The sequence below is a fragment of the Temnothorax americanus genome, unplaced genomic scaffold, assembly GCF_048541705.1.
Source record: "Temnothorax americanus isolate GAGA-0224 unplaced genomic scaffold, ASM4854170v1 Scaffold4, whole genome shotgun sequence".
Classification (NCBI taxonomy): domain Eukaryota; kingdom Metazoa; phylum Arthropoda; class Insecta; order Hymenoptera; family Formicidae; genus Temnothorax; species Temnothorax americanus.
Genome location: NW_027509547.1, coordinates 3,399,356 through 3,413,681, shown reverse-complemented (window position 1 = coordinate 3,413,681; position 14,326 = coordinate 3,399,356). Strand labels below are relative to the sequence as shown.

At 39.5% G+C, this 14,326-nt stretch overlaps 1 protein-coding gene and 3 non-coding genes across 10 annotated transcripts in view; 2 read left to right on the top strand and 2 right to left on the bottom strand.

The window, feature by feature from the left end:
- Positions 1–26: 26 nt before the first annotated feature.
- Fry (microtubule binding protein furry) overlaps positions 27–14,326 on the bottom strand; it is a 30,443-nt gene continuing 16,143 nt past the window's right edge. For 3 of the 7 annotated variants that reach the window (XM_077415787.1, XM_077415785.1, XM_077415790.1), the window contains 21 exons: positions 11,981–12,117; positions 8,938–9,177; positions 8,603–8,871; positions 8,295–8,421; positions 7,921–8,111; positions 7,208–7,839; positions 6,953–7,121; positions 6,576–6,885; positions 6,130–6,433; positions 5,501–6,015; positions 5,072–5,380; positions 4,785–4,962; positions 4,179–4,351; positions 3,962–4,036; positions 2,326–2,499; positions 2,118–2,255; positions 1,835–2,016; positions 1,572–1,764; positions 1,206–1,463; positions 634–1,135; positions 27–456 (listed from right to left, as the gene is read on the bottom strand). In XM_077415787.1, coding sequence (XP_077271913.1) covers positions 296–456; positions 634–1,135; positions 1,206–1,463; positions 1,572–1,764; positions 1,835–2,016; positions 2,118–2,255; positions 2,326–2,499; positions 3,962–4,036; positions 4,179–4,351; positions 4,785–4,962; positions 5,072–5,380; positions 5,501–6,015; positions 6,130–6,433; positions 6,576–6,885; positions 6,953–7,121; positions 7,208–7,839; positions 7,921–8,111; positions 8,295–8,421; positions 8,603–8,871; positions 8,938–9,177; positions 11,981–12,117 — 5,237 coding nt within the window. In that variant the 3' untranslated portion in view covers positions 27–295. Of the gene's footprint in view, positions 457–633; positions 1,136–1,205; positions 1,464–1,571; positions 1,765–1,834; positions 2,017–2,117; positions 2,256–2,325; positions 2,500–3,961; positions 4,037–4,178; positions 4,352–4,417; positions 4,652–4,784; positions 4,963–5,071; positions 5,381–5,500; positions 6,016–6,129; positions 6,434–6,575; positions 6,886–6,952; positions 7,122–7,207; positions 7,840–7,920; positions 8,112–8,294; positions 8,422–8,602; positions 8,872–8,937; positions 9,178–11,980; positions 12,118–14,326 lie in introns of those variants that run through there. The other 4 variants (XM_077415788.1, XM_077415792.1, XM_077415789.1 and 1 more) reach the window with 3 other exon arrangements.
- On the top strand, positions 11,088–11,160 carry Trnaa-agc (transfer RNA alanine (anticodon AGC)). The gene has a single exon. It is a non-coding gene; the product is annotated as a tRNA-Ala (tRNA).
- Positions 11,242–11,314, top strand: Trnaa-agc (transfer RNA alanine (anticodon AGC)). Its single transcript has one exon. It is a non-coding gene; the product is annotated as a tRNA-Ala (tRNA).
- On the bottom strand, positions 11,668–11,740 carry Trnaa-agc (transfer RNA alanine (anticodon AGC)). The gene has a single exon. It is a non-coding gene; the product is annotated as a tRNA-Ala (tRNA).

Below are 14,326 nucleotides of genomic sequence, written 5' to 3'. Positions count from 1 at the left end.
TAATCCTACAAAAGATTACGTGCGAATTTCAAAACGTCATCCTCGAAAGATTTCGATGATTTATTTCGCCAAATTTACAATCGATAACGATTCGTTGCGTTCTTCGCATAAAAAAGAAAAAAAAACGGAACGACGGATCTAAGAACTTTTTCTCGTGATATATGTATATACATACATTTACCTACCGTCGTATACAAGACATCTACATACGTATGTACGACAATTAAATATGTATATATGTGCCGACTTAATCTATACGAGAACGATTCGTAATACTATGTGATTAAAGCTTATATTAACAATCGTTTTTCGAGTGATTAGAGTCATGCTGATTGCGCGCGGCCTTTGTAGACGCTTCCAATCCTGTCACGGCCGCCAGTACTTCGAACAGACTTTCCATCAGTCTGCCAAATATTTCTGACATCTCTTCATCCTTCCTTGTTACCACGAATATGTCTGAAATTCATATGCAAAATATATGTCAATATATATTTCATCTATTGCTATGTTTAAAAGTGTAAATCACGCAAATATTCCAAGAATTAACGATATAGTGACATCATACAGCCAATAAAAAAGATTGAGATGATGTGTAACTGTATTTAAGTATTATTGATTATCTATTAAACTCACCCGATCTTTCTTGACCTATGTATTTGCAGTACATATTAACGGCAGTTGTTACGTCATCGTCATCGTGAAAGGGGTCTCCGGGCCATTGTGCCCTGTGCAGTCTCACGGCTTCGAGCGCTGGACACCATCGTGCATTTCTTAGAAGTTCGGCGATTCTGGCGACTTCTTCCACGGCTCCAGAACCCGGAAGAGGACTAGGACTGGGTGTCGGAGTCGGTGTCCCTCGTTCGCTTTCGGTGCTTTCTTCGAGCGCTCTGCTTAATGCTATCTTCATATTTGCGATCTCAATAGATAGATCTTGCAAAGGAATCTGTACGTTTCTAGCGGTGTTCATTAGCGCCCCTAGCATTTTGTTCGATGCTTCGATCAACAAAAGTAGCTGGAAGTGCAGTTTGTACAGCGCTCTCCCTAGGTCCAACAGCATCTCCTCGACGCCCGCTTCCGTGGTGTGACTCCCGCCTAAGGCCTGAAGCTTAACGGTTGCTTTAGCTGCCTCCAAGCACTGAAAGGAAAACAAATATTATAGTGTCTTATCTCAAACAGTCGTTGTCGAGTATCTCGACAAAACTTACTTCCGTAGCATGATCTTTCCTATCGAGAAATGTTTCCAGATGTTCCTGTATCTCCAGCATTCCAAAGCGCAACGTTTCGTTTAGCCGCTGATTCGCGAATATGGCTACCGAAAACCATACCAAAGGCGGTTCGGCTTTCGAACTAAGTAGCTCAGCATGAGCAGATAAATGGCAACCCAAGTGAGCTGAAGCCGAGCTGCCATTACAAAGCAAAGCACTTGCCTCGCGTGTGAGACCAACAGATTTACTGCTCACATCCTATGAAACACAACAATTTCATTAGGAAAAGTGACAATCGATTGATCTTTTGTAAAATTCAACATTTTTTAATAAAATAAATTATATATTTTTTAAAGCAATATTTACCCTCAAGATCTTGCTCAGCAATTGAAAGAAGCTCAAAGTATTGTACGGAGCTTGAGTAATGAGACTTTGAATTTGCTGTCTCCAGATCTCTTCGGCATCGTCTCGTACGACCTGTCGGAAGGGCATCAACGCGGATAAGTTAGGTGACGCGTTGCAGGGCGTCACATCTCCGAGATCTCCCGCACTCGAACCGCTATAGGTGAAAGATCCGAAATGAAACGATTAATATACGCGTTTCCAGAGGTTTCTATACAGAAACTTACGATGTGTCAGACCTTGTGGATGAGTCGTGACGCGTGCGACTAGGTATCAACGAGAGAGAAGACGGCGGGAACATTCCTGGGATGCTGTTCGCCTCCTGCCCCGTTCCGGATCCACCTGGTACTTCGTCCAAGGGTGATTCTGATCCTGCTTCGTCGTCCGATGATTCTTCGGCGACACCGCGCTGCGTACATTCCAAATTTTATTAATACAAGTATTTTAAAAATGGCAAAAAATATAAAATTACGTGTAGTAAAACTAATTTTTAATTTTTTACATATTTACCCGCGTTGTGTGTTTGCTGGATGACGGCGTTTTCTCACTTAAACTTTCCTCGAACTGTCGCAAACTGGGTTCTCGTTCTTCTCCCTCGCTAAGAGGACGACGTCGAACTCCCCAGTTAAAGTTGTCCGTACTCTCACCCTATAAAGTTCAACAAAAAAAAAATGAAATTAGCATTCTCTATTTAGAAGGCAAAACATCATGGGCTTACCTCGACGCTTTCGCTCTCATATTCAAGGAAATCGAAGTCCTTAAATACGCCGAACTGCTCGTCGTCTCGTCTGGATCCTCCGCTCAAATCGTTATTCGCGCCGGAAACCTCTTCCGTTGAAGAAGCCATGGATGACTGTCTTTCCATCAAGTCCGAACTTTGACTGAATATGACCTGAATTTATAAAAACGTGATTTAATAATGTAAACAAAATATATATATGTAAACGCAAAGAAATTTGTGAGGGATTAGAAGCAAATATACATAAGTGACAAATTCATGAATATAAAGTCAATAACTACGGCATCTCGTATTTTTTTTGGATGGACAAAAATTACTATGACACTAAATAGTACTCAATATTATGGAATTCACTTATATTTCGCTGCTTCTTAATTAAATCCCTCGATTGGAATTTGCCTTCAATATGTCTTAATTCCGACTGACTATGCGAATTTGCTTAAAATATTCAATTGTGCATACACGTATTATATACAATTACTAATTATATATACAAAGTGCTCTGGAGCTATCGCAATTTCCTTCAGAACCTAATAAATTAATTGTAATTATATTAATATTAAAGACTAATAACTTTAATATTATAAATCAAACTCTAATAACGTGTCAAATTTGTAAATGCTGAAAGATAAATAACAATATAATGCTCTATTATCAAGTTTTCAAAAAATTAATGCAATAATGTAATGGAGTCGCCTGCATATAACTATGTACATATTAATAAAAAACAATGATTGTTTCACATCAAAAAATTACAGAATCTATGTATCCTACAACTGGAAAGAATACGTAAAAATATTTCCTATTATACATTTATACAGATAATTTCATATATAATACAATAAACGACAAAGCGTGTGGGAAGATAATAGATTTCAGATAGCTGTGCTGTAAAATTATACTACTACCGCTTTATAACATCTTGTACAAACGTTTTATTACACCTGCAACAATGTGCGAGTAAAAATACTTTTATAAAGCTGACTGAAGCGTGGAACGACTCACAGAACATTGCAATTAATTACAAGTACTTGCGTTATTGCGAATTACAGCGGGTGTGCAGATTGCATTTATAATTAACCCTTTACCTTACTATACAATGTCATTGAACTAATGTGCTCATCCTAAAAAGGGGTACATAATGAATCAGTTGATTTTTGTAAGATGTACAGGATGATTCTTAATTATATATCAACACTTCAGGCGGTGACTCCAGAGCCCCAAAAATGTCAGATGATCATTAGTCGTTTAGATTTTATTTTCTAAAGTTGTAATAAATTAAAAATGCTCGAAAAACGTGCCCGCCTTCCGCTGTGAAGCATGCTACGGCATGTTCCGATGTGACCATATGTTTACTAATTATATATACATACATACATATGTATCTATTACACAATTACATTATTTCATTTTAAATAACGCTTTAAAATATCTATATTTATGTAAATTTATCTCTTAAGAAAGAAATTTACAAAATATAAATATTTTAAGATATAATTTAAAATAAAATAATGTATAATTGTATATAAATATACGTAACTATATTATTCGCATAGGATAAACCATAGGATAAGGATATGTTTACACTACTCGAATTAATAATTGAAAAACGTACCGATGGGCTCTTCGGTAAACCGACTCTTTGTCCACATGTCGTCAAGAGATTTACCAAGCATTCCCTGACTCGGCCCTATTGAAAAAAAAATCGATTATACATCATAAATGCATAATTTATACACGACATTACGTTAAACTTTCCACACATAAGTTTTGTCAATTTCTAATCAGATCTATATTTTAATTCAATTCTTGTTTGAATTTAATAACTATACCTGCGACATCCATGGTCTCTTCCATCCGGCAATGGCGCTACTATCCCCCGGCGATAGAGATAATGAACAGCGTGGAGAACCAATCGATTTTTCTTCAGTACCTTGACGTATCAGCCAACGTCTGCCGATCACTGGTGTTTGAGACAGATCAAACGTGAAGTCCATTGTTCTTCCTATTCATCAAAATAAAACAGTACAAAAGTATTACAAATATTGAAAAATATGATTAATTAAAATTGTGTGTATCTATGTTTCTACATGACAAAAATAAAACACAATGTTTGCTACATTTTATAAAATATTTTAGCTGAAAAAGCTTCCAGATACATATCTTAAAATCCCAATAATCGTGGGAGCATAAATGTGTGTACATATTTAAGATAACATAATATAATTTGAAGTATGTGGAACTTAAAAAAATAATTTTATTTTAGGGAAAGATTATCAATCACTATTGTTATTCTTATCGCAACCTGTTGTGTTGTGCGATAAATAATCCGTGCCATGCATGCATGCCGCGTTGCAAAAAAAGAAAACAAAAGATAATGTACATCCAGGGAAAATAAATACGCATTAATTAATTCATTTACGGAGATGTCGATTTACCCGGTAGTTCTTTCTTGGTAAATATCTCCGTGTCGGTGAAGCTAGGATGCGGTGATGATAGCGAAGAATCCCAGGATGAACCGTGCATCGAGATCGGCGGCGCAACGAGTGTCGACGATCTTGTTACTACAAGCTTTAAAATTTTCAACGCTTCTTTCCATTGAGTGCCCTGAAACAGCTTGTTTATTAGATAAACAAAATTATAGTCAATTGCACATACATACTCCTGTGATCATCGAATTATAAATGTTTGATTATGAAATTAATTAAATACTTGGATAGTTTACCTCGACGTATTTAGAGATCACTCTCAACAGTTCGGTATTGATCGGTTGCGCAGCTGGAGACGCCAGATCCACGTAATGCAACATGCAATGTATAATACTGAGTACCGGCAACGCTACATTGCTTGGACCTTTCTCCAGTACTTCCACGAGGAAAGCAAGCATGTTGAAACTAAGATGAGCGTAGGAATCGTAAAGATATTTCACTACGCATTTAGTCCACTGGAAGCTTTCCTTGCTGAAAGTACGCCGACTGTACAACGTCATGACTGTACCAAGGTTCTCCAATTTTTTCCCCTTTTCTGCGCTTACCTGCGAGAGAAATTTGAAAAAAGACGCCAATGAATAAGCGCAAAACGTAAATTAGCAATTGCATGTAATGCTTTTTATTTGTCGACGTAGAAAAAAGTAAATATACAAAAAGCGCCTTACTTGCGCAATGTTTTCGGCGCTTCTGATGCAGAGTTCGTTGGCGTCTTCATAATTCAACAGCATATAAGGCAGCAATGATACAACATTCATCGGAAATGCGAGGCTTTGCGTAGGGTCGACCACTGGTAGATCTAACAGAGGCGTAAATTGAGACAGCAGCGTAACAACTGGTTCGTATGTATTCGGACTGGTGCATCCTTTCAATAGTAGCGCGTGGACACCAGGAAACGAGGACCACCGCAATTGCTGTTGCAATTTCTCAACCTTGTCCCGGGCGTCTGGTCGATCCAGCGGTAGCCTGTGCAGCACGCGACTGAGTAGCCGCAGTGCCAGAAGAAACTCGTGCTCGTAATCCGATTCCAGCAAGGATACAGATAGCCAGAACAGTTGCGCTAGTATTGTCATCTTATCGTCCTGCGTGGCGGAGTCACCCAGTAATTTCAAGGACTGCGCTGATCTTGATCTAGACAGATTCGAGTTAGGATACTTGTTACCGCCAGTTCTGTTCTCCAGTTCTGCGGACAAAAATATTTATTTAAAAAATCGGTGAATTAAAATTGAAATTTAATTTGTATACAGACAAAAAGCTTGTATTGAGTATTACAAGAACTGTTGATTATAATAATGACCTTTTATATCGTTAGTCGCGGAATTTCCACCGCTGGACCTCTTCATACAGTAACTAACCGAGTAGCTAGTGCTTCTCGTATGTCCGCCTTGATTCAAATGAGAGAACATGTGTGGCCCAGCTGGGTATCCATTTCCGCCTCCTGGACTGCGCTTCCCCCCGATTACAATTCCCGATACGGGATCCTTGTTGTTCAAATTAGGCGTCGATTTGAAGATTTCTTTCATGAAATCCAGCGGTCTAAAGTCTGACTCGAGCGAATCGACAGCTGCTTCCAACGTTAGCAACAACTCCGTTACATATCCCTGATAAAAATTATAATAATAATAATAATATAATCATGTAAAATATTCGGGATGCCAATCAACTTAAAATTCTTTATATAATTATTATCGACTACATTGTTTTAAATAAAAGCAATTATATCAACAAGAAAACTGTCGGTACCTGCATGTCTTCACCTTGCTCGGCAACTGTCTCCACCAGCCTAGATAAGATATCAGACAGCATCCTAGACGTTATGGGAACGCGCAACGCTCGAAAAACTTGTAACGATCTCCCTGCGTAGTGTCTGGACGAGCAGGAGAGGCCTAATTGCAGCGCCGTTTGCGCCCATCTCTGACTGACTAACGCGTGGGGCAAGGAGTCTCTAAAGACACGTAATACGTGCCGCAATAATATTGTGAGTTGCTCGGCGCTACGCACCCACCATACTTTGGCAGTCATATCCTCGTAATTCCACAGTGGTTGATTTGTTCTGTCATGGAAGATAATATTCAATTAGAAATTTTATTCTCCCGAATATGTAGTTTATGTGCATATACCTGGAGGCTAAGAAATTGATCAAGGACTTAATGACGTCTTGTATCGGCATATTGGGACCCGGCTGAGGACCGGTCCAATTATGTACGTCCTCCGGCGTTACAATAACAGGCGGTACCGCGTTCGTCGCCATCCCGCTCGAGGCCGGCCAGCTATTGCACACCGCTGGTTCTGCAAAAAATCGTTTTTTATCTCTATAACATTTTTTATAAGCACAAAGTAAAAACTAATTTGTATAGTACATCCGGGTATTTTACCGTAGTGAGAATTTCCATAATCTTTACTATCATCCGTCTGATTAGAATGGTTCATCGACATCGGCGGGGTTGACGTCGAATTCGACAAAGACGAGTGAGTGGATGTACCGTCTGCAACTGAGGAAGACGGTAACGGTGGGGGAGGAGGCGGCGGCGGGGGTGGTGGAGGTGCCGGCTGAGACGCTGAGGACTCGGGGGGCATAGGTGGTGGCGGCGGCGGCGGAGGAGGAGGTGGCGGAGGCGGCGGCGAAGAGGGTGGAGGTGGCGACGACGATGGTGGTGGCGTCGTCGGCGGTGGGGCTGCGGGAGGACCGTACAGATAACTGTCGAACTCCGGGTCCATTTCCGTGAAATTGTGTTCCAGCACTGGGAGAGTCGGGGTGGACAAACCCAATCCCAATTGCTCCGTCTTCGAGGCGAGCAGCACGCGCGCCACGCCCAGGTGATCGCGATGATCGCCAAGCACGACCAGCAAGTTAAGCAGCAAGCAACGGCAGTGGTCTCGCACTAACGGTCTTGAATGATCCAGACCGAGAAAGACTATATGCAGCATTAAGGGGACGTGTATAGCCCAATCGAGCTGGATTCCGTCGATAACGACGTCGGTGAGCAGCATCACGGCGATGTTACATCTGAGGAATTACAGCAACATCGGGTTATTAACGCGCGTTATTAAGACAAAGCTAATAAAATACAGTAGCTTGCAATCGCACCTGTGAAATCCGCTTATCGGCTGAGAACTATCGGGCAGGTATTCAGTCAGAGGAGCAAAGTACCCGCCGTATTCCGGCATCGGCAAGGGATGCGGTTGAGGAATATCGAACTTCTCGTCGACGCACGGCATCTTTCCGTTCACCCCAACGGGTCCGTTACGAGCGACGTAACACGACTCGTCGGTAGTTAACTAAAAAAAAAAATAATTAATTACTTTCGTATTGAACTGTCCTGTTAAGATGCATTACATGCTCTCTCTCAAGCTTTCATGTATTTTTATTCGTCGTCTTGTCGTTTAGAGCAGCAAAACCTTTCATATAAATTTATGAACTTTTTACGATAATAAATCAAGTTCCAATATAGAGTAACGTACCTCGGCTTCCGTCGTGGGAGTTGATAGATCATCTGGAAGAACTGGCGGACCGCTCGCAGTCCTCGTCTTTTCTGCCCTTGGAGTTTGAAACCCCGCGAGTGCTCGGAGAGCGGTATCGGATTTCGAGCTGCGGAAGAAGAATTCGAGTGTCTTGAGATTAATTTTTTTTTGCGATACCATAAAATAATCATTTCACGAAATTAGTTATGCTTCAACATTCTTTTATGCTTTCGTAAAAAATAAAGAGATTTCACTATGAAACCATGGAATCTCAACTTAAGTAATGTATTTCAATAAACATCTCTCACCCGGTTTTGACGGGATCTTCGCCAGAGTGCCTTTTCGTATGAATGGTGCCTTTTTCAACGCCGAGATCGCGGGGAGGATTTGCAGGATCGGCGGCGGGCGCGTCGCTATGCGACGAGGCTTTTCTCATGCTGGTAAGCCGATAGAAGGGCGGCGTTTCCGTTCGCTCGATCAAGCAATTCAGGGTCTCTACCGTCTCCAATTCCGTCATCATTTCGTCGACAAGACGATCCGGACGAGCCCGCGCCAGATACAATACCACACGCTTTGCCTAGTGATTAAATATTTTTATTACCTTGTCGTTCGCAAATAAACCTATTCTAAAAATCTCACTCACGTATGGTAGCAACTCCTGAGGTGCCATTCCCGAGACGATAATCAAATAGCGGATTATAACTTTGAGATTGTTCGGCCAACAACCACACAGAGTCGCCCAAAGCTCTTCCGTCTCTTTAGGATGCTCGTCCGAGAACTTCGCTGTGATGTAGAAGAGATTGTTGAGCACCATCTCTGTCGCTTCTGCACTGCCCCAGCCTTCTCTGCGCGTTCCTCCACGTGTCACATCGCTCGTGTAATACTGTGAATACATAAATTAATTAAGACATACCGCGGAAATGCAAAAGCGTATCTTTTATGAATCCCCGGGCAAATAAAACTATTTCAACAAAATACACGTTGCAAAAGTGGGCATAAAATTCCATAATTATCCTAAAATACTATTTTTCCTTATTTATAACATAGAAAATATCATATTTTAAAACAGTTTATTTGAAAAAAGAGAACATACCCACAAAATTGGAAAATATTAAAGTAGATCTTATCAATCAGTTAAGGGATTAAAAGTAGCTGCATTAACGGAAAAATATTAGTTCGTTAACTTTGATTATCCTACGCTTACAAAATAAAAGGGAATAACAAGCTAACGATCATTCAGCACATCACGACGTCGTTATTACTGACAATTGTAAAAGTATCGAAAGAAAGGCGCGGGTATCGGAAAATCGATTACAGTACTGTTTGCATGCCAAGCACAAAAGCTCTCGATATAACTACTTGAATTACAACTCTCTCGTTTCGTCCATCTAGCCATCGGGGTGATCAAGATTATTACCATCATCGATAATTGAGCAGCATCGTTGGAGGACAAATGCAATGGGCGTTATGCCCTTTCTCTATTAAATGGATGATCTTCTCGACCGTCTGACATATTACTCCAACCGATCATCTCAATTACGACGCTCGCAATCAAACTGATCAAGAGAGCCCTTACGATCACTAACGATAAGGAAAATTATCAAAAGAAGATATCTCAGACGTCGGGTATCGATCCCGGTGCTTCTCGCATACAAAAAGCGGCGGCTTTAACACCCGATCTCTCTCTACAATAAGAGGACTACAATCTCTTTGATTATCATTAGATAATAGCGTGATACGGAGAAAATGATCTTGATACATCAACTTATGATTTCTGCAGTTCTCGCATGAATTCTAACCAGATCATCTAATATTAGAGCTATGTCCTTCATCATTAATGGGATTAAGTAAATCATTACGACAGCCGCATGAAAATTGGAAATTGGCATCGATCTTTCTACTTGTGCCAAAATTTCACCACGTATTTCTGTCGAAGTTATTTGCATATATTTTTGATAAAATCTCATGTCGCGTCTTTTCTGGGAATTCTTTACCTCTAAGAGAATTTGACCAGATATTGAATCAATTTATATTTATACGAAATACTATTGTACATTTTCAGAATGCATTAATATCGCATTTTTCCCGAAAACTATATTGTATATTCTACAGCATCTATTTCATCACTAAATACTCTCCGCAAAAGAATCAACTACGCTCGCCACATTTTATCATTGAGTTTTCGCGTTGCACGTGCAATTACTCGCGATTGCTATATTGATGCATTTGCAAGTCCATTGAAATCGATACACAGTTCAGTATTACATTCCCCGGGAGCTCTGCTTGGTACTTGTTTCAATAAACGCTTAAGTCCCATTCACGTTTGCATCCATTCACGTCCAATTTTCCCGAATTACAAAGGAATAACAGCGTGATCCCAAATATGTGGAATTATTCACCCCGAAAATCAAGTACACAATCGTCAGATAAAAATCGTTGACCGTGTCTAGAATGATGGAACATTATTTTTATATAAAATCGATGAGAGTGTCGCCGAGAATGAAAACAATGTGTTTCTTTTGCGCGTGCAAAGAATAAGTACTGAAATTTTCAATTTTCAAGCTTTAAATTTTCAAGATAAAATTTAAAGCTTCTATTCAAAGGTAGATTATTCACAATTTTCAAAGCTAATCAATGAAGATCAAATATATCACAAGAACGTAGCTCGTTTGTTTCGCACAAACAATGAGATAAATTCTGAGAAATTTTGCAAAATTATATATGCAACTTTTTCCTGGGAAATAGATCACGATCACGATCCAAAGTGATCCCGTTAACGATCCAGATCACACGGGGGGCGTAGCTCAGATGGTAGAGCGCTCGCTTAGCATGCGAGAGGTACCGGGATCGATACCCGGCGCCTCCAAGATCACTTTTTGCCTCCTTTCACTAAAAGTGGATCGCAATCGTGGTCCAAAATAATCCCGCCGGTGATCCAGATCACACGGGGGGCGTAGCTCAGATGGTAGAGCGCTCGCTTAGCATGCGAGAGGTACCGGGATCGATACCCGGCGCCTCCAACATTACTTTTTTTTTTCGAATCCTTTCACCGAAAATAGATCACTTTTCTGAACTCGATTGATCTTGCTGCAAAATTGCATTATCAGGGAGCGTAGGCTCAGATGGTTGGCAGCGCATGGCGAGAAGAGCTTTCTCGCATTTAAAATACATCCAGCCGCGTATATAAAAGCAGACCTTCCTGCGAAGCAAAAGGCAAGTTTGGTTTCGAAACCTCGTTATAGAATTTGCATGCTAAGCGAGCGCTCTACCATCTGAGCTACGCCCCCTGATAATGCAATTCTGCAGCCAGATCAATCAAGTTCAGAAAAGTGATCTACTTTCGGTGAAAGGATTCGAAAAAAAAAAATAATGTTGGAGGCGCCGGGTATCGATCCCGGTACCTCTCGCATGCTAAGCGAGCGCTCTACCATCTGAGCTACGCCCCCCGTGTGATCTGGATCACCAGCGGGATTATTTTGGACCACGATTGCGATCCACTTTTAGTGAAAGGAGGCAAAAAGTGATCTTGGAGGCGCCGGGTATCGATTTTTTTTAGCTCTGAGTGTATTACCCCTATTAAACTATATCCAAAAAGCAAAAGCGCAAAGAGCACAGATTTCTAAAATTTCAAAGCAAAATGCTGCGCTGCTATTTCAAAGTTGATCACGATAATAAACTTCATTCACCTGATAATAACTCAAAGGATTAGACGGCGGCGGTACATTAGGATCGACCAATTCCATGTTGTGCAACCAGGGTAACAAATATTGCAGTAGCAGTTGCCGAACTTCTCTGCGGGCTGTTTGAAACCGATGTGTAATTTCTGAAACATATAAATTGAGTATCAATTTCTAAGAATTACTAGGTCAAATTATATTAATAATATGTTGTATTATCGATCTATATTATATTTGTAAATAATGTGGTAGAATTATATCAAGAGAAATGTGCACAAGTAATGCTCTTTTTATTACTGTTACCGAAGCGTGTAATCCGCTTCCATGTAAAAAAAAGAAAGAAAATAATACATATTATAGCACCATTACTGGTGCTATAAATTTTATAAATCGACGATTTAACGAATTATTATATCAAATTATATTTCCCTTGTTCCCTTTATTATTGCAATTTTCCGACAATATGTAAAAGCACGTCTTTTTCATAGCCAAGCTCATCCAGCTTAACTCAAATATACAAGGTATAAAATTTCATCCGTAATGCGTTTCATACGCGTATAATGCATGTGTACATCCGAGTATCTCATCGTTCATCTCATCTCACGATTTGGAAAGATTTAAACACCGGCCGTTTTGCAGCTTGAATGAATTTAACGTGGGCTGCATTATTGTTCCCTCTCCCTTTCTTTCACTTGCCGGATTCCCATTTCGCATTTAATTACTCCATACACGGTCGAACGCATCCCGCAATATTGCTTTATGCGTAATAGCGTAATTTAACGTGCCGATTTAAAGCAGCTAGATGTGGAAGGGCATTCGATACTTTCATCGATATTCGCAAATGACATCCCTAATAATTTGCTGAGTGCGCGTGTGTGCGTGCGTGTGTGTGCACGTGCGAAATTACATAGCGAAATTAGTATGTTCACCTGCAATTATCTGCATTTGTTTCTAGCTAGTACGCGTCGCGTTTCAATCTGAATTTCAAAGATATTAACGTATCAAACAATTGTCACGAAACGTATCCTCCTTTGTGATTCTTTTGCGTGACATGATTCTCGGTGTACAAAATACAAGATTGTTCGTTCAGTCAATACCGCTTTAAAATCCTTACAAGTAGCATATTAAACTAAATCGTGAGATTTTCCGCACTCTGGTGAATCCATGCGTTAACTTGTATATCTCTAAAAATTTTCATCTGCTGCAAGCGGATGAGCTTGTGATTAATACAGGCTCTCAATCACGTTTTGAAAATACGATATCTACACATGTTGTACGTTTATACGTTGTTATTATTAATATACATATATACGGCCAATTTACGGTTAATCAGTTCAAAATATTTTATCCTATAAATAAATTCTATATATATTTAAATAAAATAGAATTTCATTATCAATTTCATTGGCGTTTAATAATCTCTTTTAATTTCCTTTAAAACTAATGATGATTTCCAATATTTCTGAAAAACGTATCTGTAAACTCTAGAAATTTTAGTTTATAAAAAGCGTTGTGAAGAGAACGCTCGAATCGAATATTGAATTTTTTCTTATTATATCTAAAATATAACTGTCAGATTCGACATGCACTCTTTGAGTTAAAAAATACATTTTTTATTTCTTCTTCTTCATGCTGGTTTTATGAGATAAAACTGCAGTTTTACGTTACACCATTCTCGGGAGCAAAATATTCGCCGCTTCGAACGTGTCAAAGCGAACGGATGTAAGCCGGTTAGCCGGAAACGTGCAAAATAGTAATTCGCACAATGGAATTATTTTTCATCGTTATATTTTTCTCTCGTCGCGCATCGGTCCTCCGCTATTTTTTAAAGAGCCTCTTCGCCCCTTTAACGCGGTATATGACACTGGCAGTACGTCAGGCAGGCGTCACGAAATTAAAGCGGAGGGCAGCGATCCATCATGTAAACGAGGCTGCAACTTTATGCGTCTTGTGATTCATTAACAATTGCGATTGTAGTTAAAAGGTTAAATTCTTAAACAGACAGATCACGGTCAACCTTCCATCAGCCTACATTATTCCTAGGTTTAATTAAGAAGTCGAATTCTGCGAACAATGCGACATTTCTAGTTCAAGAACATTACAAGTCTTTGATTTTTAATTTTTACATAAGCAGAACTTGAAAAATTTTAAATTTCACATTTAATTTTAACTTTAATTTTACATTTGTAATCCAATCTCATTTTCTCAAAATCTCTTTAAAAAATTAATTAAATTTACTTCATTGAGCTCTTTAATCGCATCAAATATAACTGAATGAAGCAAGAAAAGTACTCTTCTTTAATGAATTTTACACCGTAAATCATTACTTTGCCGATATCGCGATACACATGCGAA